The following is a 27722-nucleotide window of genomic DNA, read 5'->3' on the forward strand; positions in this document are numbered from 1 at the left end:
TCCAATTTACAGTCTTATCTGGGAAGAAAGCTGTTGTACAGCTCCACAGCAATGTTATTTACTGATCCAAAACATCACCATCTGTTCACCAACAGTCAGCTGAGACAGAGGAAGACATGAAACTAACGTAGGGAACAAAGAAGAAGAAAACATATCTGTACGGTCTGACTGAAATGTGTGAATGTTTTATTCTCCAACCAAAACAACCACTAAAAGCGACGTAAAAATAACAACTGTGTATTAATCAGCTACTGAAAAAACTAATTCAGATAGATCCTTGGTCATCATGTCTTCCTCTGGGGCTGTTTGGCTCAATCCAGAGGTGAAAGATGCGAGAGAGGGGTCCTACAAGTGCCTGTACTGGGAGCAGTCAGCCAACAAATCATTCAGTACCCATCCATCCAGGACAAAAATGAGCATTTACAAAACAGCACACACTTCAAGGAGGAAAAAGGAAGGTCCTTTTTATTTTGTGTTGTGGTGCCCTGTCCTCTGCCTGCTGATTATCTTTGAGGCCTGCTTTCTACTTCATGTCATTGCTGCCTCTACAGACTACAACAATGTGGATTAAAAAGTTGTTTGACAAAAATTCCTGTGAGTGGAGACAGAGAAATGTGGCTGACACAACAAAAGACATCAAATGCACAAGCAGAGAGAAATGTGAGCAAAAAAATCTCAGCATGAGCTTATGCTGCTGAAGAAAGCAGAGCAGGAAATATGAAAAGATCCAGTATGTCAAAATTATAGTCCTCTTGCTGACTGTTACAATGAAAACATGGCAAATATTCCAACAACATTCCCAGCAGGAATACCAGGGACATAGTTTACTTCCTCTATAGCACAGAGAAAAATCCAAAGTTTAAAGGATTGAGTCCAACTTTATAAGCACGTGTAAAAACAACAGGTGTTGAACCAAAGCACTGTACAAGAGAAATAAAACTTACAAACAGCTTAATTAAAAGGATAAAAAATGACAATAAAACACATGAAAGTAAAAAGAATAAAAAGTATGAAAATCAGCTGAAAATGACAGAAGCCAAGAGCAGCTGTGCTCAACCAGTATTCTTTTATTTTTCATTTTCTCGTTCTCACCAGATAATGAGGACCTTTTTTTATGGTCATGGTATAATTTATCTCGTCTCGAGAAAACAAAGTTTGTTTTCTTAAGATAACAAGATGATTAAGGTGGGCTCAAAAGTAAGTGGTTACTGTGTTAAGCTGGATTTAAAGTCATCTGCGTAAGGTTTGATTCAAACTTCAAACCAAACCACTTATAGGGTGATATTTTGCAACTACTTTTTGTAGAGGTGTTATAAAGTAATGTAATTATAAATAATATGAATAATAATGTTTGGCTACTTGATAATTTTTTAATGACCCAAAAATGAATTTGAACAAATTATTAGGACTTACCTTGAGGGTGTGATGACATATTAAATCCATATTAAACCTTCAGTGTACACAGGTACACAGACAGGTAAATACTATACTAAATTCTGGCAGGCAGGGTTTCGCTGGGTTCACCTAGTCTTGGTGGTAGGATATTATCACCACACATAGCTCTACCTTGTATTTTATTTCATTCAGTTGTTTTTAAAATAGCATTAATGAACTTAAATACTGCCAACTGTACAAAACAAATGAGATAAAAGCACATCTTAAACAAGTAACATCAGGATATGCAAATAATACAGTCATCTGTTGCTCAAGATCAGGATATATCTCTCCTCTATTTGATGTGTCAAATTTAAAGTTTTTAAACAAAGAATAAGTAAGGGAAGAATAGCTAGTAGAACAAGAGTGTTTATGCAACTGGGACAGTGACTGTGTAACTGTATTTATACAGTTGTATTAATTTGAGACAAATGCATGTGCAACTCGTTAACTATTTTATTTATTATTTAAAATAACTCTTCAATGAAGTTTAGCTTCAGTCTGCTTCTGGCAATTTACCCCTTTTGCAGGTTGAGCCTTTCTTTCTTTCAGTCGTAAATACTGAAGAGTTGAAAACAAAATTGACTTCCATTCCTTTGACTGTTACCGCTGCACAGGAAAAGACTGTATTTCCCTCTACATCGTCTTTTCAAATCACAAGGTTGAAGGTAAATTGATAGACTGGTGCATCACACAGATGTTAATTTACTACAGTGCTCTTAGTTTTAGTCTCGCAACATTTTATTTTCACACCAGTGCTTTTTTATTGATTACACCAGTATAACTAAATGTTGTCATAAGAAGGCACACTTTTTGGTTGAAACTTGGCAAAATGTTGTTTTACTTTAAAGTAACAGTTTTAATGGTATGGAGAATATCACCAGTGTTGACCCTGTAATTTTGACTCCAGAAATAACTAGTTCTGCAATAAGCCTGTGGTTTTCTTCTAGCCGTTCTCTTTCTGTCTGTTTTTTATCTTTTTGTTTCGTCTTTGTTTTTGTCTGTTGTCTGTTTGTCCTAGAAAATGAAATTGATGGTGCAACACTGCTGGCATTATCCGAACACATTTGTGAACGAACATTTCCCAAAATGAAGGATCAGGTGCGCTTCACGGCCATCCTCAGTACCCCGAAAGAGTAAGTTAAATTCATGCACTATAAGCAATAATCATACACCGATCAGCCAAAACACTGTTTAGGTGGGTGTTAGAAAGGTCCTGCAAAGTTACGATGTCGGGTTTTGAAGAGGGCAGCCCCCTTGGAGCACCAACACTCATTAAGCACTGATACTGACCCCAGAAATCATCCATTATTACTCACATTAGGCTAATGTTTCGGTCAAAAGTTACAGGGTATCACTTTAATGAGGTAGTTAAATATTTTACTGAGAGGTGACTTGATTAACCTTTTTAAAATATAATGTGGTTTTATATGTCAACAGAAAAGAATAAATTTCTGCTGCATGACGAACCAGATGTATCTGCAAAACTCACTACAGGGTCTTTTCAACTTCGGTTCCTACAGTTTCTTATAAATTCTTGGAACAACAAGGACCCTGACCTCAAGTCTCACCAGCAAAACACAGCGAAAAATGCACTACAGGCCCTCTATGATACACAGGGTGTTCAGACCATGTGGGTATAAATCTGCTTATTTTGGTCTTTTTAAAACCAAATGTCTCATATTTTGAAAAAGCAAACTGTGTTGTTTTGGAAGTTTGTTGCCAATCAAGTCTGACGTAAACATTAAACTTGACAGACGCTAACTTAACTTAGTGTCTGCTCACCTATAACAAAGTGCCCACAATCCTACGGAATACTTGGAAGTATGCAAGTTAGGGTGGGCATACACTGCAATTTTTTCCCCATTTTGAGCGGATTTTTCACTTGTACGGATCTGCATGATTTTCATCTCTAGTGTGTGTCATGTTTCGTGTAGTCTACATGAGGTTACAAGAAGCGATTACCAGCTCCCAATCAGAAAGTGATTGCAAGAATGTCAAACTTGTTCTGGTTGCCCCTTGTGAGGGTCTCAAACAGTAGGGTACCAACTGGCCTCAAACTTTCGGACTGCACATTGACGCATTGTTGAAGTGAAGAGGAAAAAGCAGGCCTACTATGGAAGTAAATGTGTCTCATCAGAATCTGAATTTTTAAAGCATTTGAATTTCTAACACTGAATTTTTTAACACCGAAATTATAAATTTGAATTTTTTTTTCACCAAATTCAAAGCACTGAAATTTCAGTCTCTCATTTTCACAGTCTATTTTTCAATGTAAAAGAAATTCAGAATATAAAAATCAGGTGTAAAAAATTCGATGACTGTATCTGCCTGTTCTCAAATTCGGTGCCTCAACTGCGGTGTCTGAAATTCGCTGTCTTAAATTCAGATGCAACATCCGGGTAACTAAAAGTCACAAGGATAAGCAATCAAGTCGGAGTTAACTCCAACTAGTGTGCCTCTAGAGAGAGAGTGGCGCCACCGGAAGCTCAAAACGCTTGCCGATCACGTGGTCCATGTAGCCTCCAAAAGTTCCAGAAAGTGCTTGGCGGCCAATACAAAATAATAGGAAAACTACGATAATCGGTAAATAATGATCAATGAAGGCTTTGCTCTGCAATATTTTTATAGTTGTGTTCATTGATATGAATCATCAAAGTTTTACTAAACCTGTTTGACATCAACAGCATGTAAATCTAATATTTTCTGTTTTTTTAACTTTATCTTTCAGACTGAGGCATACCAACAGGTGACAACAATGATTTACCAAGTGACTACACAATAAATCTAGGCTCACAGCATAATGATAACTGTTCTTACAGGAAATCTATATCCAATAAATAAAATTTAGATCCCCAATTCATTTCAAATAAATGGGTTATCTATTCTTACTTATTAGTATCTACTTGTGTGAATTGCTTTTAAGTCTTAAGACTTATTTTGACTGAGGCAGACTGATAACTACACAAGTCTGGACTCACAATATAATGTGTTCTTATAGAAAATCCATGGCAAATAAATAAAATTTTGATTTCAATTCATGGAAAATACATGGCTTTCTATCACTATTTGTTAACTATCCAAAGACTTACTCCCTACATATACATAATAAATCAGACAAACACCCTTTGTTTTCCAAATGCATTTAATACCTAAAAGAATTCCTTTACAATAAAACTCGACTAGATCAGCATGTCTAGCCATTTGTTTCTCTGCTATACTTGAATATAGTCGTCACCATGGTATGCTGTGCTGCATGGGGATGCTCCAATTGCTCAGAGAACGGCGTGCGTATGTATGGCTTCCCCAAAGACAGGGACAGAAGGAAAATATGGATGGCCAAAGTCAGCAGGATACATCTGACCACCATCAGGAACTGTGAAAACAAAAAATATGTGAAGTAATCATATTAAAACAATGCATTACACATTTTCAAAGACCATATCATTGGGAAGTTTATTTTTAAATTAAACACATCACAGGGAGATTTATATGGTTGAGGTTGCAGAATATAGAAAAAAAGACAGGAAACAACACTTAAAAGTGGCCAAAGCAGGAAGGTGAAGAAGAACAGTATCCCAGTTAACAGCAGGCAACCCCAGAACTGATAATACAACATAATTAATATATAATAGTATAATATATAGTGAATATATATGACTGAACTTTTCACCCTGCAATATCAAATGACAGCCCTAATATTGTATAATTGTATGGGCTGCACTATTCCACAAAACAGCTCACTTTCTAGTTATTATGTAAAATGAACGGTGTAATTATTGGCCTGGCCTATAGTGTTAAATGTGTGAAATGCGGTGGTCACACATTATGACCCACATACAGAATCATCTTCATATCTTTGTCCATAATTCCACAGCCTTATAAATACATTAAAATTAAATAAAAATGTAACTACAATCGCTCTCCCTACACATTAACCTCGCTATCAACGGCGTTGAATCAATTTATATTGACGAACAGAATTTACATTCATCAGCCTGTGGCATCTGTTGCTATCAGTGTGCTAGCATAAACTTTTATCGGTTTGTAATCTCTAAATATATTAATCTAGACGGTGACAATCCGCCAACATATTTAATTACTCATGTCAAGTTGATTTAGATGCACAACTGATATGGAAATATGACTATTAAAACATCTTACCTTGAAGAAGTGTAACTCCGACAATCTGCTCCATTGAAATACATTGACCGTCGCTTAGCTTTTGCTAACTTCCGGGAACTTTTGAGGGGCTCCATACGCCGCCATTGCTGTGAAAAAACTGAACCATTGCAGTGAACGGAGATGACGCCACTCTCTCTCTAGAGGCACTCTAACTCCAACCAACTTCCAGCCAATTGCGTTGCGATAATGGGTCACGTGACGTAACAGCGGCACTTGGACATGTAAACATTGGAGTTATGGCGGCTAACCCTACTGACCGCACCTCGGTAAGTGAATTTATCATTATATTATTTTTCAGAGATGAAATTATATGCAATACTTGACACGTAAAAGGATCAAATTGAAAATGGCAGCGAAATGGCAGCAGTCCTTACAAGTTTCTGAGCGTAATGAAAGTTATTCGTGTGCTTTACTGTCAAAGATTAACGCAAAGCAGTGATTTATTCCGAGTAGTATTATCAATGATGTATGCTTGCCGAATGTGTACATAAGTATTTGCGAGGGATAAAAAAAAAATGAAAATAACATAAAGCTAAACTAACTGGTAATGAACTAACTGTTTGACTTTATTTGTAGTAACTGTTGTATTCTTTTCGTCTCATAGGAACTGTTGAGTCATGTTTTAGAAAGACTTCGGTGTCGTTTGGAACGTATTGTGGAACACATGCCTCTGGATCTGGACTTCCTAGAGTTCACCTGCACACAAGAACTTGTGCTTTTAAATGCTCTGTCGAGTCAGGTGCCCATCTGCCCAGGCATTTTAAATGCAATGGCAGAACTCCACGGTCTTATAAATGCTGAAAAAGACAGAAGCAAACAACACATGGCAGTTGTGGAGTTTGAAGAAGGGCCATCAGGGCGGCAACGAATGGCCGTATCTTCTGAACACCTTTGCCAACTGCTGGAACTTAATTTATCTGTACCATGTATCGCCAAACTTTTGGGTATATCCAGGAGTACACTGTACAGACGCATGGCTGAGGTTAACCTTTCGGTAAGGATGCTGTACAGCACCATTACTGATGAAGAGTTGGACCAGTGTGTAGGAGAAATCATATCCCGTCAGCCTCACTGTGGATACAGAATGATGAAGGCACTGCTGCAAGCCAGAGGACTGAGAGTGCAGTACAACCGCATCAGAACTTCCATGCACCGTGTTGACACCAGTGGCATTGTTTCTCGTACACTTGGTTTGAGATGCATAAATCGTCGGACCTACTCAGTTCCAGGCCCTCACACCCTGATGCACATTGATACAAATCACAAACTGATACGGTAAAATCTCTTTATCTTATTAAAAACTGTAAGTGAATTTAGAGTGTGCTTGTGTAGGATTTGTAGCAAAAGTTTTTATTTGTGCTTTAAAGTCACTGTTTATGCGCCATATTCTCAACAACTATGTGTTTATATTGTCTTACTTGCAGCAGTGTATACAGTTGACAAATTCATTTTTTTCTTTCAGCTACAACATTGTTATTTTTGGTGGCATTGATGGGTTTTCTCGTAAGGTAAGCAGTTTCCTGGAATAAATGTACATTTCAGTCGTCAGATACCTCTGTAACTCATTGCAGTATCATTAAACTGTGCTACAGGTGATGTACCTTGGTGCAGCCACCAATAACCTGGCATCAACTGCCCTGGCATTTTTCCAAGGATCAATTGAGAAGTTTGGTTTTCCATTAAGGTAAAAGAGTATATATTTAAACCATTTTACTATAGTAAAACAGTACTCCAGCGCAGTCTACTGTATTAACTCAACATACAGATACTGTTATACTGCTGAGTACTCGCATCCACACATTGTACTACTGCATGAACATGTAAGAATGTGTTTATTTTAGGGTACGTGGAGATCAGGGGGTAGAAAATGTGGACATTGCACGCCTCATGTTCACAGTCCGTGGTACTGGAAGGAGCAGCTTCATATCTGGGAAGAGTGTTCATAACCAACGGTTAGTTCAGATTTTTGCTTCTTAAATGTTTAGTTTCAGTGTTATATTTAAATAAATTTAAATATTTTAAAATATTCCGTTTCATTTACAGGATTGAGAGGTTGTGGAGAGACCTGTGGGTTGCTGTAACAAGCATCTACTATGATGTTCTTCACTACCTTGAAGAAGAGGGCTTCCTCAGCATTGGAAATACCATACACATCTTCTGTTGCCATTATGTGTTCATGCCACGCCTCCAAAATGACCTAGACACCTTTCGTAGTGGTTGGGACAATCACCCACTAAGAACAGAAGGCCACATGACTCCAAACCAGCTGTGGGTTCTGGGTTTTGCACGCCAACCAGTTCCTACACCAGATAACACAGAGGTACATGCAAGGATGTGATTTTAAAGTTGAGCACTTAAATTAGGAGAACCCTCTCCCAACATCTGCCTGTGGTTAATATAGTTTATCTGTCAAATGTCATTTCTTTCTTTAGGATATGGAGTTGCCCAGCATCGAGTGGGAGGACAGTGGACTTCCTTGTGAGGACCACTCAAGCATTGTTGTCCCAGACACAGTGTGCCCTCTAACTGAAGGACAAATGAGTGCTTTAAGAGATGCAATAAATCCAAAAGCTGCATCCCAGTCCTTTGGCAGCGATATTTACATCGCTGCCGTTCGGTTTTGTGGGGATTTGCTTCGTGAAGATGGCTGAATTTCTTATCTGAATAAGATCATCAGAATGACTATACTTAAATCGTTTCAAAGTTGACATCAATGCGATAACTGAAGACTTTATTTTTTATTGTATTTTTATTATTTTATTATTGTATTTTTATTTTCAGAACAGAAAATGTGTTGCCACTGTTATGAATGCTGCAACAACGGACACTGATTCTCTGAGTTAACATTTAAACTCTCTCTGCTTGTGTATTAAAACATGCAAACTTGTGTAAAATTGGCAGAGAAATCTCCAAGTAATAGTAATAAATTTAAAACAATTTGCAAACATTTTAAACTTGCTCTCTGTCTGTGTATCTTAAGACATGCAAACTTGTGATGTGTAAAATTGGCAGAGAGAAATCTCTGAGTAACAGTAATTCTTTTAAACACAGTTGTAAACATTAAACAATGGAAATGTCAAACATTAAAGGTTACACTAAACCAAATCCTGTGTGGCAGGTATTGATAGAAGCCAAGATGTCACTCTGGAATGATGAGTAATCTTTGTAATGACATGGAATGCGCAAGGTCTCGAAGCAGGTTGAAGCCGTGAGGTATCTTCCTGTGATTATCTCAACGGAGAGACTTACGGGCAACAACTCCCAGCCTGTCCAAAATTTGACAAGATCCTGCAGATCTGCTGGTGTTGCTACAGAGTAGATTAAACAAGTATTAAAAACTGTTCCAAAAAAGTCAAATCAAAAAGTTTGTGAGTAAATGAAAACACATTACCTCTAGTGATAAACTGCCGGAGATAGCCTGACATGCGACGCTTGATGTCAGCTGAGCACTCATCATCGCTGTCCTCATCTTCAAGCGGCCAGGTGATGCGTTGGAGAAGCAACTGCATTAAAAAAAAAAAAAAAAAAAAAAGGAACATGAGAAGCGTGCATGACTTGAAATTCTTCTGCTAAAGGGTTAAGAGTATGATAATGAAGAACTTACCTCAGGGCTGATATTCCCTGCTCCCTCTTTAGGCAAAAGCAAAGCTGCTGTGTCTGGTCGCTGGGTCAGCACTGTCCACATTGGGGTTTCTTTAAGACCTCGCCGCAGCTGCTTAATTTGTCTTAAGACTCGTCCAATCACCTGAAAATAGTAATAAAGACACAGGGTATTCTTTATTTCTAATATTTTAAAACAAATGTAATACAGTATAAGGGGAGATTACATATCTACCCAGTGGTGAAAGGAGGAGTGGTAAATTTTACAATTTTGCCTTGGGAATGAAGAATCTTGATGTATAAAACTGAGTTCTGGTAAACTTACTAATATAAATTCATATAACACACATATATTTAATTTTTTCAAAATGTCTGCCAGCAAGTCATTTTACACATTCACGCACCGCATGGATTAATAGTTTTTCAAAAAGCCATTTTCGGTTATTTTCACTCATGGGAGGGAGGTCCCAAGCATAGGCCAAATCCTGGATGCGTGTTTTTTCTTTTTCAGACAGCTGTGATTCCCCTTCCAGCTTCAGGTTCAGAAGACAGCAAACAAGCATACAAAAACACATCAGATGATTAATGCAATTAGAAAATAATTATTAATCATATAATTTAACAAAATGTTTTTTTGTGTGTGTCACAATGAGTCCAAATTTACTACCATTTAACAGAAAATATAAAATATAATTGTCATTCACTGCAGTTAACTAAATGTGAGTGTAGGATAAAAAAATAGATATGATAAAAAAATATCCAACAACGAAGCAATGAAAAACAGTCTTACAAGCTTGATTGTGTCACGGATATCAAGGTCAGGACAGTCTTCAAGAGTGACTGTTGACATTTCAGGACTACCACCAAGAAGAACATGGACAACAGCAGGGCTGAGTCCTGACAAGCAGGGCCCTCCATGGACAAAGGAGTGACCCATCATTCTTCCGGCCATTAGGAACAGGTCACTTTCCACAAGAAAGTGAGAGGCTGAGGGCACCAAGTGACCAGGCTCTCCTTCAAAAAGCTGTGTGATGCTGCTGTTTGCTGTTGAAAGCATTAAAAGAAAAACGGAAAGCAACAAGTTTTTTTACACAAATACTATATGCATGTGAACTGCTCCTCCCAGTTAAATACAGTGCATCCGGAAAGTATTCACAGCACTTCACTTTTCCCACATTTAATTATGTTACAGCTTCATTCCAAATTATATTAAATTAAGCTCTTACATCAAAATTCTACACACAATACCCCATTATGACAAAGTGAAAAACGTTTTTTTTGGGGGATTTGTTGAACTTTTAAAAAATGGAGCTGTCCGGCCGTCTACACTGAGCAATCGGGGGAGAAGGGCCTTAGTCAGGGAGGTGACCAAGAACCCGATGGTCACTCTGTTAGAGCTCCAGTGTTCCTCTGATGAGAGAGGATAACCTTCCAGAAGGACCACCATCTCTGCAGTAATCCACCAATCAGGACTGTATGGTAGAGTGGCAAGACGAAAGCCACTCCATAGTAAAAGGCACATTGCAGCCCGTCTTGAGTTTGCCAAAAGGCACCTGAATGACTCTCAGACCACGAGAAACAAAATTCTCTGGTCTGATGAGACAAAGCTTGAACTCTTTGGTGTGAATGCCAGGCGTCATGTTTGGAGGAAACCAGGCACCGCTCATCACCAGGCCAATACCATCCCTACAGTGAAGCATGGTGGTGGCAGCATCATGCTATGGGGATGTTTTTCAGCAGCAGGAACTGGCAGACTAGTCAGGATAGAAGGGAAGATGACCGTAGAAATATACAGAGACATCCTGGATGAAAACCTGTTCCACAGCGCTCCAGATCTCAGACTGGGGCGACGGTTCATTTTTCAGCAGGACAATGAACCAAAGCACAGCCAAGATCTCAAAGGAGTGGCTTCAGAACCACTCTGTGAATGTCCTGGAGTGGCCCAGCCAGAGTCCAGACTTGAATCCGATTGAACATCTCTGGAGAGATCTGAAAATGGCTGTGCATAGACGTCTCCCATTCAACCTGAAGGAGCTTGAGAAGTACTGCAAAGAAGAATGGGCGAAACTGCCTAAAGATAGGTGTGCTAAGCTTGTAGCATCATATCCAAAAAGACTTGAGGCTGTAATTAATGCCAAAGGTGGATCAACAAAGTATTAAGCAAAGGTTGTGAATACTTATGTAAATGTGATTTCTTAATTTTCCATTTTTAATAATTCAAGAAATCTAAAAGAAAACTTTTTTTCACCTTGTCATAATGGGGTATTGTTTGTAAAATTTTGAGGTAAGATATTAATTTAATATACTTTGGAATGAAGCTGTAACCTAATTAAATGTGGAAAAAGTGAAGCACTGTGAATACTTTCCGGATGCACTGTATATGTTTCTAAACTTCTTAAGCTAGCAGTTTTTGGGTAATGGCCTGCCTAATCCCCTACAATCAATCCCCTAGCAACAATTTTTTAAGCTCCATTTACTGCAACATTAACAGAAACGTCAAAGTGATCCAGAATCTATTCTGAATCACCAAAATGTAATTATCTGTTTCTGATAATCCTGAAATTTTCTATAAATATCCTGAAAGATCTATCCATAACTTTTTGATTTATGTTGCTAACAGACAATCAGATAAATACCAAAAATGGCACATAATTGGCGGAGGTAATAAATAGGGACAGTATTTACACTGTGCATAATAAGGCAAGCATAATATACATACCAAAATTGATGTGAAACCCAGACTTCAGTTTCTCCATGCATGTTGAGAAAAAGAAACGAGTTACACCATTCCCAATAGCAGCATCTCCTGTAACAATTGAAATTTTCAAAATGACAATAAACATTATTCATATATTATCTGAGAAATGTCCCTTTTGTTTGTTTTTACCTTCGAGTTTGCACTTCAGGGGACGGGCCCATTCCACATTGGTTTGTTTGTAAAACGAGATGAGGGCCATGTCCTGTTCAGCAGGACGTTTTCTTATGTCCATGCTGAGAGTTAAGGGACTCTCCATTGCATGAATACGGAGGAAATGATCAGCACATTGAGATGCAGCCACTGCTGGGTCACTGACAGTTGACCAGTCTAATAAGAAAACAAATGAACCACATTATATTTCTCCACTTCCTCCTTCATTACTAAACCTGAGTAACACCTGCCTTCAGTAATATTTGCACAAGTTCTGGAGGGTCCTGGATCTGTTGCTTGATCTTCCTCACTGACGGTATTTCCAGATGTCAATTCAATTGGTGAACTAAAAAATAAACACTTGTAAGAGCTGCCCCCGGATGCTATATAATACAATTATGGATGAGCAAATAAACAAAGGACACAACAAAAGTAAATGAATACCTTTCCCCACATGTAGATGCATGTTCCTCAATGGAGTAAATGGAAAACATCTCCATACAAACCGGACATGACTGCATAGCTTGTTGAAAGACAAAGAATTACAAGCAGGATTTTCTGTTTTATTCATCGTTTGATTTACAGTTTAAAAAATTAAAGCTAAAACATCTAAATTCAATTTACACCTGCTATTAGAATGTTTCCACAAGACTTGGTTGATCACATGTGATCCTCTTTATGCAAATATGCGCGTATATAATTGCATAAATATATAATTACTTTCATTTGCAAAGACAAAGTGTGTTTTTAACATAAGAGAATCATTGTTAATGCCTGGTGTGAAAATAACTAAATTTATTACTTACAATTCTCTGGAGGATGACTGTCCGAATCAGGCAGGTCATTGTTGCTGTTGACATCAATTACTTCACAAGAGCTGATGTGATCCTTAAGAAGCTGCAGGGGAACATCTACTCTACACTTGTGGCACATAGCTTTGGCCATGCTACTGAATGTTTCATCATTTAGTTGTAGGGGACTTGTGTTTAGCTCTTCTTGAATGGGAGCTATGTACAGATTTTTACCTCCACGACTTGCAGCCTTTAAAAGTCTACCTATATATCCACTGTGATCAGGTGACACAAGAGAAAGTTTTCGGCTACCCCATCCACCTGTAGATAACAGTGTAGTGAAATATTAAATTGCATACTATTAAGTTTATTATGCTTTACTGAAATGTTAAGTTGAAATAACTACATGTAAGCATCTTATTTGACAGCAGTAGAAGCAGAAAACTTTGACAAGACTGAAAAAATTCTAGCCAACAGAGAGCAAAATCCATTTCTTTTTACTCATATTTTACAAAGAGTATATATATTTCTGCACAATACTAAATAAGCTCTTAATCATCTTCAATTCATCTATTCATTCAAGTCCTATCTAAGAATCTATTAGAATATAGGGTCCAGATGTAAACTGATGCAAACATAAACAAAACTTTATTGGCCTACCTGACGATTTATACAGTAGCCACCCACCAGTTATGGTTCCCAATTTTGGATACAGAATTTTGAGGGCATCACATAACTATAAGCAAAACATTGAGGTTTTAATTTGTGAAACTGTCTTTCAAATTAAAATAGGCTCATACTTGTTGAGTATTACCTCTTCGTGTGTTGTGCTCTCATCTATATGAGCAGTCCTTGGACCCAACCCTGCCTGCATATGGATCAGTTTCTCCTGTTCAGTTGGTGATTTGTCAAATTGCTTTGGCAACAAGTAGAAAGAGACTTCAAGTGGCTTTAGTTTCTTGCCAGGAATAAGCGTTGTTGCAGGGAAGCGTCTTTTTCCTCTGCCTTTTGTAAAAATGCCTGGAAAGGATCTTCAAAAATGAAAGTTTGAAAGTAACAATATTAACAGTTATATTAAACAAAAAGTGTGCCAGACTCCATAGGCAATAATAACATCAATAATTTTTTCACCATGGCAAAACTAGACTTCAGTGGTCACGGAATGTAAATGCTTCCTTGCATCCATTGTATGGCTTATATTTACATAAGAACACATTACTGTGTGTTAACCTGGTCATTTCCATTTGAAGTGATGATGATCGGCCAGCGGTTGAACTGCCACCTCCCTGCTGCTGTACTCTGCAGGATTGTACCCATTAACATTTTGACCAATTAGTACGGATATGGTTCATGACTATCAAAGAGACCATGGCTGTGACTGAAATCACTCTCTAATAACTATATATGGCCCTATATAGCGCTGTCCAAATGTCAATTAAGCATTTTAAGTCCACATAATGTGTCCTCAATGTATCCTACGATGCATCCTGAAAAGTAGTTTCTGTGTAATTAACTTGAATGGAACAGAAACTAAAAATAATTTATTGTTGTTTGCCCTGATGAGTTTACTGTAAGGTGCCCTATATTTGAAATTTAACATATACTGGATGATTTCGGACACAGCCCATGTGAAAAAGAATAGGAGTTTACTACACCCCATATCGTGACTGGTAGCTTCATCACTGGCTGCGCCTGGGTGTCTTTCTGTAAGTAAATGCAGTAAGCGCCTGGCTGACTGTACAATTTCCGCCCGACTGTCCTGTAATAACAGATGTAGTTCGTAACTTGCATGATGAATTTCACACTTGTAGCACTGTTAGCACAGGTTACAGTATTGATCCTACTAAGCGGCATTATGCTTGGAGCGCTACAGCCATAATTGCCTGTGAGAAATCACTCCTTCGCACACGAATAACTTTCATTACGCTCAGAAACTTGTAAGGACTGCTGCCATTTCGCTGCCATTTTCAATTTGATCCTTTTATGTGTCAAGTATTGCATATAATTTCATCTCTGAAAAATAATATAATGATAAATTCACTTACCGAGGTGCGGTCAGTAGGGTTAGCCGCCATAACTCCAATGTTTACATGTCCAAGTGCCGCTGTTACGTCACGTGACCCATTATCGCAACGCAATTGGCTGGAAGTTGGTTGGAGTTAACTCCGACTTGATTGCTTATCCTTGTGACTTTTAGTTACCCGGATGTTGCATCTGAATTTAAGACAGCGAATTTCAGACACCGCAGTTGAGGCACCGAATTTGAGAACAGGCAGATACAGTCATCGAATTTTTTACACCTGATTTTTATATTCTGAATTTCTTTTACATTGAAAAATAGACTGTGAAAATGAGAGACTGAAATTTCAGTGCTTTGAATTTGGTGAAAAAAAAATTCAAATTTATAATTTCGGTGTTAAAAAATTCAGTGTTAGAAATTCAAATGCTTTAAAAATTCAGATTCTGATGAGACACATTTACTTCCATACCTACAGTTGACACTTCCAAAACACTGCTAACAACACTAGCCAAGTTCTGTTTTTAACCGTGACTTTCCTCCAATGCTCACTGCAGAATGGACAGACCGTATTACCAACGTCTACCCAGCCAGCGTCTAGTCCATATGCATCTAGTCGCTTCCTTTTTGTTGTTGTTTGTTTTTTGGAGGTCTCTACACAAAACGGCACAAATATCCGAGGCAGCAGATTTATTCTTTGTGCTCATTTTAACAAATGATGGATGTCCCCACTTTTGGGGTTCTTATGACTATAGTCCTGGTCACAAGAGTCAAGTGTTGTGTGTGGATGTACAGTGTGAGCGGTCAAGTCGTATCCGAGCAGCGGGCTTCCAAGCATCGTACAGTGTGAGAACATGAATCGTGCACTATGAACTTTAAAACCCTGTGATTTATTTGTGCAGTTTGAGGTGGACCTGTGAGACACGACTGACAAAATTGTACAGTGTATTCCAGCTCTTAGAGAAGTGAGAGGCATGACCACTGAACACCCCATTTTTGCGTGAGAAATGTGGATCCGGATATTTAGGTTTTCGGTTTCCATTCCTATGCGTTATACAATGTGTAAGAGTGCTGCTTTTGTCATTTCCACTTTGTCACATCTGCCTTAAAAATGCCAGACTTTGGTATCAAATCTGACTTGTTGACAGTTTATTTTAGTTTTGTGATCAGCTGTTACTGTATTTGGTAAGGATGCCTTGTTGGAGTCACAGCGCCACAAATTTAAAAAGGAAAGAATGGTAGTAGAACTCCTTTGCTCCTTTTTTTTTAGAATACCATCAATAAAAGACAAAAAATACTAGGGTCCGACAAACATGGAGTTTTTGAGGCCGATGCCAATTATATTTGACAGAAAAAATTCTGACAAATGATGAATCAGACAATTAATAAAAAAAAAATATAATGAATAAAATAGCTTCTTTTTTGGTCCCTTAACACTTACAACAACAAAGTTATTAATTACAGGCAGAACATTTTACCATTTCAGAATATTTTGTACTTTAGTACTTGTTTGACTTTACAGCAAAGAGGAATTTTCAGGTACAAAAACATGCAACAAAGCATCAAACCTCTGAACACAACTGTACTGATGAATTTATCTATAGAATTAGGCCGTAGTTGTATGCTGTATATGAGCAACATAATGAGTGAAGTTACAGGAAAAACAGTATTTATTCAGCCTTCTGTTGACTTTAACCTTAAATTACATTTTCTTTCCTCTATTGTTTTCTTTACCATGAAGTGACATCTCATATAAACCAGAACCAGACTTTCTCAGATGTGAAACATGTTATCATTGATAGTTAACATTTTAAATATATAATGGTCACAAATAGTCCAACACTAATGTTTCTCCACAACAACACACATAGTGAGTCGCTGTTACAGCCAGGGTCATGGTCTAGTATTTTCTGACAAAGTAAAATTAAGAGTGACATCATGACAGCTGCTGAAGACAGACTATAATGGTAATTATTTTACCTTTTTGGCCCTAAACTGAATAAACCTCCCCTCTTCACACCGCTCCTCCTAAAATGGGCATCAATGAGCAGCTAATGGTCCTTCTATACTGTCAAGTGTATAATAAGGGAAGGGAAGGTACAAACTACTCATTTATTGTGACGTGTCATTCTTTAAGTTCAAACTTACTGACCACATCACACACAGAGATCACACTTGGTATCAGTGCGCTGCACTATATACTACAGACTAGCCAGGATAACACAACTTTAACAATGCAACGTGAATGAAAAGCATGACCTATGCAACGAAGCAGGCATCACTTGTCATTACACATGGCAAAGAGAGTTAAACTGAAGCTGGAGACATGTTGCTTCTTTATTTTACAACATCGTTAAGAACTTACCTGTCTGCAAGCCCCGCTCAGCCCACTGCTGTAATGTTGCCTGACTGTAGTTTAGACAGTGGAGAGGACTGTGGATTGAATCAGAGCTCCATCTATTGGACAAACACTGCCAGGACATCATTCTGCGCGACTCAGACACTTAACAGCGTTTAACTGTTTTATGACAAATTAAGAATCATTCGGCATTTAATCAGCAAAAGTAAAACAACTTGATAGACTTATGTGCTACTGCAGAAAATCTGATGTGATTTCAGAATACAACTATTGATCAGTGTCTGTGAGAGATTAGCAATTCAAATGAAATTAGCTACTTCTTAAATTATGTTTTTCTTTTTCATTCTGTGTGTGTCAGATTCTAGAGGAAATGAAACTTGTAAGCAATGTGGATGTGGACAAACAAGTGGTTGTTAACTTTGCCAAGATGTCAAATACCACCCTTGACAAGGCTCTTAAAAGTGCCCTCAAAGACAAGTGTTTGGTTGTGCTTGATGCCTCAGAGACAGAGGAGGAAAGAAGAGGTATGTGTGCCATTTAAACAACTTTACAATTTAATTATAAATATTTGTTGTTTTTTTTTACCATGATAAATTGCATGTGTTATTTGAGACCCGTTTACTTTTCTTTACAATTCATGTACATTTTTTTAAGGTCAGAACACTGCAGTACTCCTCCTACCTTCCGTCTTCAAAGAAGAGCAGCAATTTGTCATTGATAAGATAAAGTGTTTTGTCCTACACTTTGTGATTATTTTGTGCACTGAAGTTGTTCTGTCAAGTGATTCTTGTTTTGAAAAGAGAAAATCATAAGAAAGATTGTTGCTATCCCGGACAACAAATGGGAACATTTTAAAATTATTACAGAAAATTTCCTAGTTCGTTAGCCTTTAGCTTTTTTTTCTGTTCTTTTTTTTTTGCAATTTAACCCTTTGTTATAATAAATGTCTGTAAATGGAAATATTGTCAACTTCGTCTTAACCTCTTTTTATCTGACAAAGGAGTCTAAGGGTTTTTGTTAAAATTACATTTTACAGATTCCAGTGCTTCCGACACCAGCAGTTGTCCTTATGTCCTGGTGCACAGCAGCGCCATCGCTGTAAAGATGGATGACACAGAGATACTCCTTGATGACAGCAGTGTGGACATCTCCCTTGCCCTGGCTGTTGCCTTTTCACTTTATCACATCTTCCTAGTTGAGTATCCCAAAAATCTGAGAAAGCCTGTTTCCGTTTTGGAAGCCTTGATTTGTGAAATGAAGCGTTCTGCTCCTATTGCCGCATAAAGGTTTTATAACTCACTGTAAAAGACCAGGCTTGGCTTTGTTCGTTATGGCTTTGACTTTTACTCTGTTGATGAGAATTGCAAATGTTTTACTATGTTCAACACTTTGTAGATCAACCTGGCAAGATGTCAATTTTATACATTTTATTGAATTGCCATTTGCTATTTTTTACCTGTTTTCAGCAAATGTATTACCGTTTAAAAGTGATTTTTATTGTTGCTTTTCAGTTATGTGGCTCTCAAGACCAGTATCAAACTGTAGTGTGTTTTTTTGGGGAAAGAATTTTTTTCAAGAAAAATATAAAATTCATGTATTGCAAAGAACCATATTTGTCTTTTTTCTATCAGCATATGTATTGCAGGCTGGTTGAGACATCCCTTCAAAACATCTAAAAGTCTAGGTGTGAATGAAAACAGCTTTGACAGGAATGGGTCAGTAATGTATGTACGCAATATAAATGTCCTCTAAATAGCTAAATATGCAAAGAACTTGTCATGAATTCTTAATGGTACCAGTTCTCATTTTAAGGTTCTACAAGGAACCTGATAAGGTTCTTTAAAGAACATAATAATAAATGGTTTTTATGAAGAATCAATAGTTAATAGGCTCTTTGCAGAACCTCAGAAGGTTCCCCTATGACATCACCGTGAAGAACCACCTTTGGTTCTAACTTGAATCTTTATTTTTAAGAATGTAGCACAGATCTTTCTTTCTTCCATCATCATTCGTTCTTCCTGTGTGTCTCCATACCAGACATTATTGATGTTACAATCTCACCGGTTTGAGCGGACATTCACTAAAAAGTGGAGCAAGTGAGAGACAAGACAGAATTTTCTCATTTTTGGGTCGTTTCTGGAAGACCCGGAAATTCAGCCCACACACGGTGATGAGTTTAGACCGTTTATTTGGCGCTGGAAGAGTAGAGGCAGGAAGGGAGCAGGCTGACTGCAGGCGCAGCAACCAGGTCCAGGAAGTGGGGCTAGGCAGAAAGCGGAGGTCGGTCCAGAAAGAGGTCAAATCCAGGTAGGCAGAGATCAGGAAAGTCTGGCAGGGGATCAGGCAATGGGGAGTCCAAGAGTGGTAGCAAGGTCAGCAACAGAGATCTAGAACAAGACAAGGATTACTACAGGAAATCTCACAAGGAAGGTAAATGACCATCTGGCAGGGAAGTAGACGCTGAGGAGGGATTATATAGGGTGATGAACAGGTGAGGAGAGTGAGTGCTGATGAGACCCAGGTGGAGCAGATGAGCCTGATTGAGTGAGCTGCAGGTGATGCAGGCCAGCCCTCATGACATTCACAGGCTATGAGGACACATGACTCTTAGAAAATCTTTAGATAGTAAATTTTGCATAATATGGGACCTTTAAAAAAGAACTTGACATTGACATTTTTTTTAATAAATAGTAATGAGGAACTTGTATGTGTGTGGACCAGATTTGTATGGTTTGCAGAGAAAATACAATACCATGGGAGCATAGCTGGTTTTCTTTTACAGAACAGTTTCACTGTACATTTTGATGATTTACGTAGTAACAATGCAGAATTTAGATGGGAGTAGTCTGTGTACGGGTAACATGGAAAATAAAATAATCTTTCATAGATAGATGGTAATGACCTTTTAATACCATAGAAACCAAGCTGGCTTTCTTTTACAGTAGTTTCACTCTACATACTCAGTACATCACCAGCAATTACTCAGTAAAAAAATCACGTAAAGTGTTTTATTTTTTTGTTTTTTACATAAAACCCATCCAAGCAAAGCCTGTTACCAATTTAAAATATGTTTGAGCAACTATATTTTTAATTTGTGGGAAACAAAAGAGTTGCTTTTAAGAACTCCATCTCCACTTTACTAAGTACCAATAGACAATAGACATAGCTACCAGGAAATAACAGAAGTTTTTCACTGTACTTCAACAGTTCTTTCTTTGCATATTTTTCTTGTATGTTCCTGTAGTTACCCAGTAATGTGTTGCCTGCTACTAATAACTTAATAGGTAAATAGTGGGCACATATTCAGCCTGTTGTTCTGTGTGCTATTGTGAAGTTGAAAAACTTGCCTTTCCTGATCAAATTTTTTTATAACTGTTGCAAATTAAACTCCTGGAGCGACTTAGTCGAGAAAATACAGTATTTGATTCAGTCATCAAAATGTTGCCCCTTTAGGAAAAAGTCATTATCATTATATCATTAAATTAATTTCACAGCCAACTGAATTATTTTTTTAATTATTATAGGGAGTCCCACCCTATATATATATATATACACATATATATAAATCCATATTTCCTACATCTACTTGCCTCCTGCCTTGTTCTTGTTCTTGGGCCCTCCTCTGCATACAACCACGTGGACTAACAACAGGCTCAGATTCATGTAGTTCATCTAAGTCATCTGAACTTGGCTCAGTCCAGTTAACAAATTTAGAAAAGCTTTCTGAGACAAGTTTCAAATGTGTTTTAGTAAAGCTTACTGTGTGTGTGCATGTTTGCCATCATTGTCAAGGCTTCAACTACTTTTAAATAACAGAAATGATTAGCACATTTTGGTGGGGGTGGGAGGTGGGGGTAATGCTGTTGAAGGTACAAATAAACAAAAAAATTATCCAACTATCATGGAAATCCAACTTTTTTGGGGGTACGACTAACTTGATGTTTTAAAGATGCCTTTAAAATGTTAGTTTATATGATCGCAGAGTTGAACAGTTTTCACACTTCATCTGTTGTAAGCTTAAAAAACTGAAAATGATTTGGTAAATTGATGTTCAATCATGTGTTCAGAAAAGGGTAAAAACCAATTTATATTTAAGACACTGAAAGAAAATTAAAGCAGAATTTGTGGTTTCAGGCTGGGATGAGGCAGCTAGAGCTGACTGGCGTTTCCCTCTTTCCTCCACACCAACAATGCTTTAATATGCTGAGTGTTTACATGTTTACTCTCTCCAGCTGATAGGATGCTGAAAACTGCTACATGAGAAGGAATTATTTATTAGAAACCAGTTTCTCTGACTTCTGTTTTCAGTCAGATGTTGCATCACAAACTCTGCAGTTTATAAGTGCAGGAGGCAGCCTCCTCTGAGTGTTGCTTTTCACGAAGAAGGAGGAGGAAACACTTCAAACAGGAAACATACATATATATATATATATATATATATATATATATATATATATATATATATATGTTTGTGCATATTAGGTGACATCCAGAGCGCACAGCTTAAAATGTAGAGTAAAGGTCCATCTTCTTTTCATTGAGTTTTATTTCCATAGCTGACGATTTACATTAGTGTTGGAAAAGTCAAGCACTACAAAAACAGCATATTAGTGCGGGGTAACGCAAAAAAAAAAAAAAAATCTTTTAGCGCGATTAATCGCATGAAATGTTGCAATTAATCATATTAGTACGCACAAAATGTCCTTTTCTCTGTAAAGAAGGCCTACTGCTATATGAAGAAAATGCAGTAAATTTTGGTTTACAGACACCAAATCAGGACCTGGGAATATTGGGGGCTGAGCCAACACCCTCGTAGAGGAATCTCAGTAAACCAACGCAGTAAAAAACAACTTTTTATTTAAGCTTTCTTGAGAATCGTGGCTTCTTGTTTAAAGCCAAATACTGCAATATGTGCTTCACTATGTATTTATTTTCAAACTAAAATGTGACTATGTAAACAAGATCACGAAAATCAGTATTAAATGTTTTCCCCCCATTTTTCTTTCCCTGACAAGCACAAAAGTTAGTTCTGTGTCAAGTTGCATGGTGGACCTCTGTGTCTGCTGCTCTTTTCTCTCCATTATCTTCTTTCCTTCTTTCACTTGCTGTTTTCCATCTTTACAACTAAGATTTTCTCAGTAGTATATCCTAGTTTAAACTAGTGATATACTCTGATTTTCCCTTCCAGTCTCCCCTCACCCCTCTCCTGGAGCAACACACTCATACAAGAACCACCAACCTCATTAACACATAAAGTATACACCCACACAGGGCTCGAATTACACCGGAGCTTTTAGGTGAGCCTTTGTCAGCGTGCACCGTGATGTGCACGCGCATATATATTAGTGCACGTAGCAAAATCAAAAATATGGTTACTACAAACAATGCTGCAGTCCACTGTGCTGGATCACATTTGGATGATTTATTTAATTAAATTAAATAAATAAATAAACCACAAAGCTGACAAACGAATGCTATTCTTTTCAAGACACATCAGGAACCTTTTGAAAAATTAAATGTAACCTGAAAGTGAATTATTTTTAGGGATCCCCCTCTAAGTATCAGTTGAATGTCTTTAGGGGAACTCCTGTGCCTTTCAGGGGAGCCGAGCTCCCCTTAGCTCCCCCGTAATTCGAACCCGGCACCCACACAAAGGTGAGATCGTGAAAGACTGGTTTTATATGCCAAATATAAATGTATTGTAAGCAACATAAATTGTAAAACACTTTTTAACAGCTGGACTTTAACTATTGACCAGCCAGTGAACTGGAGGTGCGCAACAACATCAGTAAATAACATTATTATAAAACTGTCCTTTTTGTAGCTATATTTGTACTAAAGCAGCATCTAGAAACCAAACCTCCAACACTAATGGGAAAGCCGTTTTCATCTACTACAACACAAACGCATACACGCATGCACACACACACACTCACAGCAGCACCTCCTTTATAGTGGTTATGGGAAATTCGGGACCTTTTCCAGCGGGTTTACCAGCGAAATTTGTAGACCTCACCACTGGATTTAATGCAAATGTGTATAACTGAAAAGGGAAAGGCTAACGGTTTAGTACAGCTAGCTTAACCTTCGATTTATCATGCATCATCATTAATGATCTGCCTAATGTACAGGGTTTAAATTGTCTGTTTACCTGTTTCATGTGTTGGCCCGGAGTCTTGCTGCACATTGGCAGCCACCACAAGTGAAGAGTTGTCTTTCTTATTTAAATTAAAAAATCATCTGATGTCCATTTTTGACCGCTGATGATGACCGGCCACTCAAAATAACGCCAGAGTTCAGATTAGGGATAAAACGCTGGGCTGTTAGCCAATAAAACATGGCGGATTCCCCGCTTTCATAAAATTCCTCTGTGTTTGGTCACATTGTTGTACCTGTGTTGCATTCACAGAAGCCAGGAAATTACAAAACTACCATTTTCCTTATATCATAAGGTAGCTGAGTTATTGTAAACTTATTACTTCTGGGGTGAAAAAAAACATTCGGGGCTTGATGTGAAATGTTTGGGGCTAGAGCCAGGAATACTCAGGCCAGGCGATGCCACTGTGGCGGAGTTTACTACTCCGGTGTACTAAGAAAATATACTTTATGTCCTTCAGACATAGCTGTAATTTCTGGGGTGCATTACTGCCTAAAATAGACATCTCCTGAACTATCTCTTAAAGCTTGTAAACTAGCTCTATAGCTGCTTGCATACTTTCCATCTCCAGCTACTCTTTTGAGCAGCTGTTATCATTAAAGCTGATTTTTTTTTCTGTCTGTTTTACAGGTGGTTGATGCTACAAATTCTAACATGTGCTCAGTGCTGGTGGGAGTTTATCACACCTGTTTGTGCACACGAAATGTTGAGACATGAATAAGATAAATAATACCAGGCTGTTTAGTTTTTTATTATAAACAATAAAAATCTGTTCTAGAGAAAATGGAACCCTAGATTACTTCTGTTGTCATCTGGTGCAAAATAATAAAAAAAAAACCTAAATAAGGTAATATTTGAATATAAAATAATTAAATGAAAAACATATAAGATATTAATTTAGTAATTATAGAAAATAAAATAAACAAGATCTTCTGGGGGTGGTGGGGGATGATATTAGGGGGTTGAGATGCCTCCCCAATATAATGGTCTGGAAATAGTAGTTTTTATTAAGTTTATGAGTGCAGGGCCTCGGTTCAGAATAAAAAGTTTGTGAAAAATCACAATGAAGTCAAATTTAGCAGCGTTTACCTAAATCCTACTGATGTCTTTTAATGCATGATAATATTGAATTCATCATTTACACAGCATTTTAGAGGAGATTTAAAAACATTGAGATATATGCAATGCACTTGAGTCAAATTATTAATGGGTCATTAGGAGAATTGTGCAGAACTTGACAACAAGGTGTCATTTGAATCAGGTGTGTAGCTGCAGGGAAATGTCTAACGTGAATTTTCTCAATTCACTAAAGCATAGAAATTGTCCAGAAAAGAGGGACGGAGCATTTGTCAGTTTAAGCTAAAGATAAGTGCTGTTACTTAGCCTTAGTGACTTTCTCGCTGTATTTAGGGAGTTTTCAGACCCCTCTAGCAACTTAAAAGAAATAAAAAAAAAAAAAAAGAAAAGCAACTGGCAACAAATCTAGCGATTTTTTTTCGGGTGTTATTAGAGACTTTTGGAGACTGAGGTAAATGAATATAGTTTACTCTTCCCAATGAGGAACAGGTGCTACGCAGACCCCTCTCCCTTCCAAAAGCACTGATAGGAGCCTTGGAGTGTGTCTCAAACCGTGCACTTACATGAGTGCACTGGAAGGTAGTGCGTAGTGCGCACTAAGCACTACCTTCTGTAGTGCACACTATTGTGGGTAAGTCCTGATCCAAATTGAGCACTAATGTTATGCACTTACCGGTTGTGACGTACCAGCTTAGCAGCGCCGCTCCGTTAATATACTTTTTTTTTCTTCCAAAATCACGTTAACATACGTTTGCATGTCATCATACTTTTATGCTATTAAATGCCTTTTAAAAGGCCTCATTAGTGAAACAAAGAACCGTGGCCTCCACTGTATTAATCTATCTCAGTTGATAACAATAGAAACCATCAGCACATGCTCGTGTGTCTTTGCATGTCTCCTCCATACCTGTTAGTATAAAGTGCAATTTAAAATACTAAAAAACAGCTTTTAAATAGGCAAAGATATCTTAACTGAATTAAAGTACGTTACATTATACATCTGTTTTCATTGGTGTTTACACTGATACCTTCACGTCTGCAACAGGAAACCGATTATAGTAGAAATCATCATTTAAAATATGAAATGCAGTAATGAAGACGCTGAAACAGGGATACAGAAAACATTTTATTTAAACTTTTTATTAAAACATTTCTCTCTTGCCACCTCTTCTTCTCCACAGCAGCATCGTAGCCAGCAGGTGGTAAATGCCTCAGTGCCACTGCTGGCTCGGTAGTTTGATGCCACAGTGACCTGCGGTGAACACAGAATGGCAGGTTATATAAAAGCAAACATTATTATATATATGTACTTTATGGGTACTTTGCAGATGCTTATCTAAAGTGATGTACAATCAGCTACGGCTTCGTCAGCGGTACCATCGAAACGGGCCGGTTCTCTAACCAGCGGTGTTTCCTAATCAGTTTTCAGATCAGGGACCATTTCGTTTACGCCAGACACCTCGCAGTGCTTAATCTGGAGGTTCAACCATCATGAATAAACATACGGAACCTATAGTATTAATCATTTTTAACACTTTTAGCCCACCTACATCCGCGAAATCGGTTATAAAACTGTTAACATTTACGTTGCTAACTCTACTGCAGCCTCCAACAAATGATCAGATCCATAACTGTCATCAGGGATAGAAGAGATAAGAAGCATGCTGCAGTTTATATTAGAATTATGATCAAATAACTTCATACTTACAACAGTAGAAAATATCCTCCGCCTGCAAAGGTACCACTGAGTCGGTGGCTGCCAGCTCTGAAAAACTGGTTGAAAGTCCCTCCCCTTCCACTAGGTCAGCAAGATGGCGTCCGTTTAGTGCGTTGGTCCATCGTTTTGCACTAGATTTTTGGCCGAGTTTAGGGCAGCATCCGGGTACTTTCAGTACTTTTACTGAAATTTCTCTGTCAGCGCACTAAGCACTTAAATGTAGTGTTCAAAGTATAGAAGTGCGCGGTTTGGGACACACCCTTGGTCTTCTCCGAACTACACTTTCAGGCTACTAGCAAGTTAGTCAGTTTACGTTTACTGTTGTGCGCCCATGTGTTAATAAATCAAATGGAAGAGTTCTGAAAAAGTGGAGATTGTTGAGACAGGTGTGAAAATGACTGCCAGCTGTCTTGCTGCTATGATGCTGGAAAAACAAAAACAAAAACAAAAAAAAAAACAATGCCAAATGTCTACCATGACTATCTTAACATTTGCTGAGACGGTTTTGTATTATACCAGCATTGCTACTGGATGCCACAGGAACATGTTTTTGCCTTTTCCATATTTCTAATCATTTTGCTTTTTCTATTCATGCAGGTGGAATCCTGAAACGTAACGAGTCAGCAACAGTAGACTATAAGGATGCACACATCTGAAGCACCACAAACAAGTGGAGGTGGAGGATATACAGCCATCACTCAGAACTGTCGCAAATATAATCAGTGTGTAACTGTCCCATGTGTCTCCAGAGGCTGGAATGCCAGTTTTCCTGGATATTTTTAGCTCAGCAGCGGGTTCGAAACAGGAGTTATTACAGTTATGTGCCACTGAGGCGGTCAAATTAATGTATAAATAAAGTTATTTTGTTATGTTATTTCTTAGTTATGTTTTTTTCACTATCATTGCAAGTGTCCACCCCTTCCACACAGGGGCGGATTTAAGAAATTTGGGGCCCAAGGTGAAGGCAGGCATGGGGCCCTCTGAAATGAGAAGACAACACACAAAACAAAAGGTCAATTATATAGATACAGATATTTTAACAAAATACACATGCACTATTTTTGTTACCAGTAGGTTCTCTGATAGAATATGTAGGGTGGATCACATACACAGAACTGATTTCACTATGTCTATTGTAATTTCATGACTGTATATGTGACAGAGATGATGTACCTTTATCCAGCTCAAATTTGGGCAGCAGCAGCAGCCTGTAGAGGCTGTTCTCTATGTTGTGGTGCTGAAATGAGAAGACAACACAAAACAACAGGTCTATTATTGTCACAGTCTGTCCTGCCACTCCTCCAGCACTCCCCTGATCCTCCACACCTGTCCCTGATCCCAGCTCTCCAATCAACCTGTCACACCTGTCCTCCATTGACTCACCAGTCCTTATATACACCAGCGCCACAGTCACCCGCTGTTGGACCTTAAACTTACGTTCTTCATGGACTCACCCCTTCTCTGTTCCTGGTTCCTG

The 27722-nt window shown here is 38.0% G+C and overlaps 2 protein-coding genes across 5 annotated transcripts; one reads left to right on the forward strand and one right to left on the reverse strand.

Moving 5' to 3' along the window:
* Positions 1-5778: 5778 nt before the first annotated feature.
* Positions 5779-8909, forward strand: LOC121654829. Of its 2 annotated transcripts, XM_042009166.1 has the most exons (7): positions 5779-6613; positions 6686-6894; positions 7082-7127; positions 7212-7303; positions 7461-7571; positions 7663-7939; positions 8052-8909. In XM_042009166.1, exons 1-7 carry the CDS (start codon positions 6284-6286, stop codon positions 8268-8270), a joined length of 1284 nt encoding a protein of 427 aa, XP_041865100.1. In that variant the 5' UTR covers positions 5779-6283; the 3' UTR covers positions 8271-8909. The 2 variants fall into 2 exon arrangements, with proteins under 2 accessions (XP_041865100.1, XP_041865099.1); XM_042009165.1 differs by having other exon boundaries at positions 5779-6894; positions 8052-8908.
* On the reverse strand, positions 8838-15400 carry LOC121654828. 3 transcript variants are annotated; one of them, XR_006013020.1, is made up of 14 exons: positions 14964-15400; positions 14574-14677; positions 14149-14217; positions 13733-13949; positions 13579-13654; positions 12934-13239; positions 12572-12650; positions 12379-12473; positions 12107-12304; positions 11939-12025; positions 9624-9752; positions 9224-9364; positions 9011-9122; positions 8838-8927 (listed from the first exon to the last, which is right to left on the reverse strand). XR_006013020.1 is itself a non-coding variant. In XM_042009164.1 (11 exons), exons 1-11 carry the CDS (start codon positions 14991-14993, stop codon positions 11116-11118), a joined length of 1410 nt encoding a protein of 469 aa, XP_041865098.1. In that variant the 5' UTR covers positions 14994-15400; the 3' UTR covers positions 10748-11115. The 3 variants fall into 3 exon arrangements, 1 of the variants encoding a protein (XP_041865098.1); XR_006013019.1 differs by lacking the exon at positions 9624-9752; XM_042009164.1 differs by lacking the exons at positions 8838-8927; positions 9011-9122; positions 9224-9364; positions 9624-9752 and adding an exon at positions 10748-11264.
* Between the last annotated feature and the right edge of the window lie 12322 nt (positions 15401-27722).

The sequence above is a fragment of the Melanotaenia boesemani genome, chromosome 15 (genome assembly GCF_017639745.1).
Source record: "Melanotaenia boesemani isolate fMelBoe1 chromosome 15, fMelBoe1.pri, whole genome shotgun sequence".
NCBI classification, from domain to species: Eukaryota; Metazoa; Chordata; class Actinopteri; order Atheriniformes; family Melanotaeniidae; genus Melanotaenia; species Melanotaenia boesemani.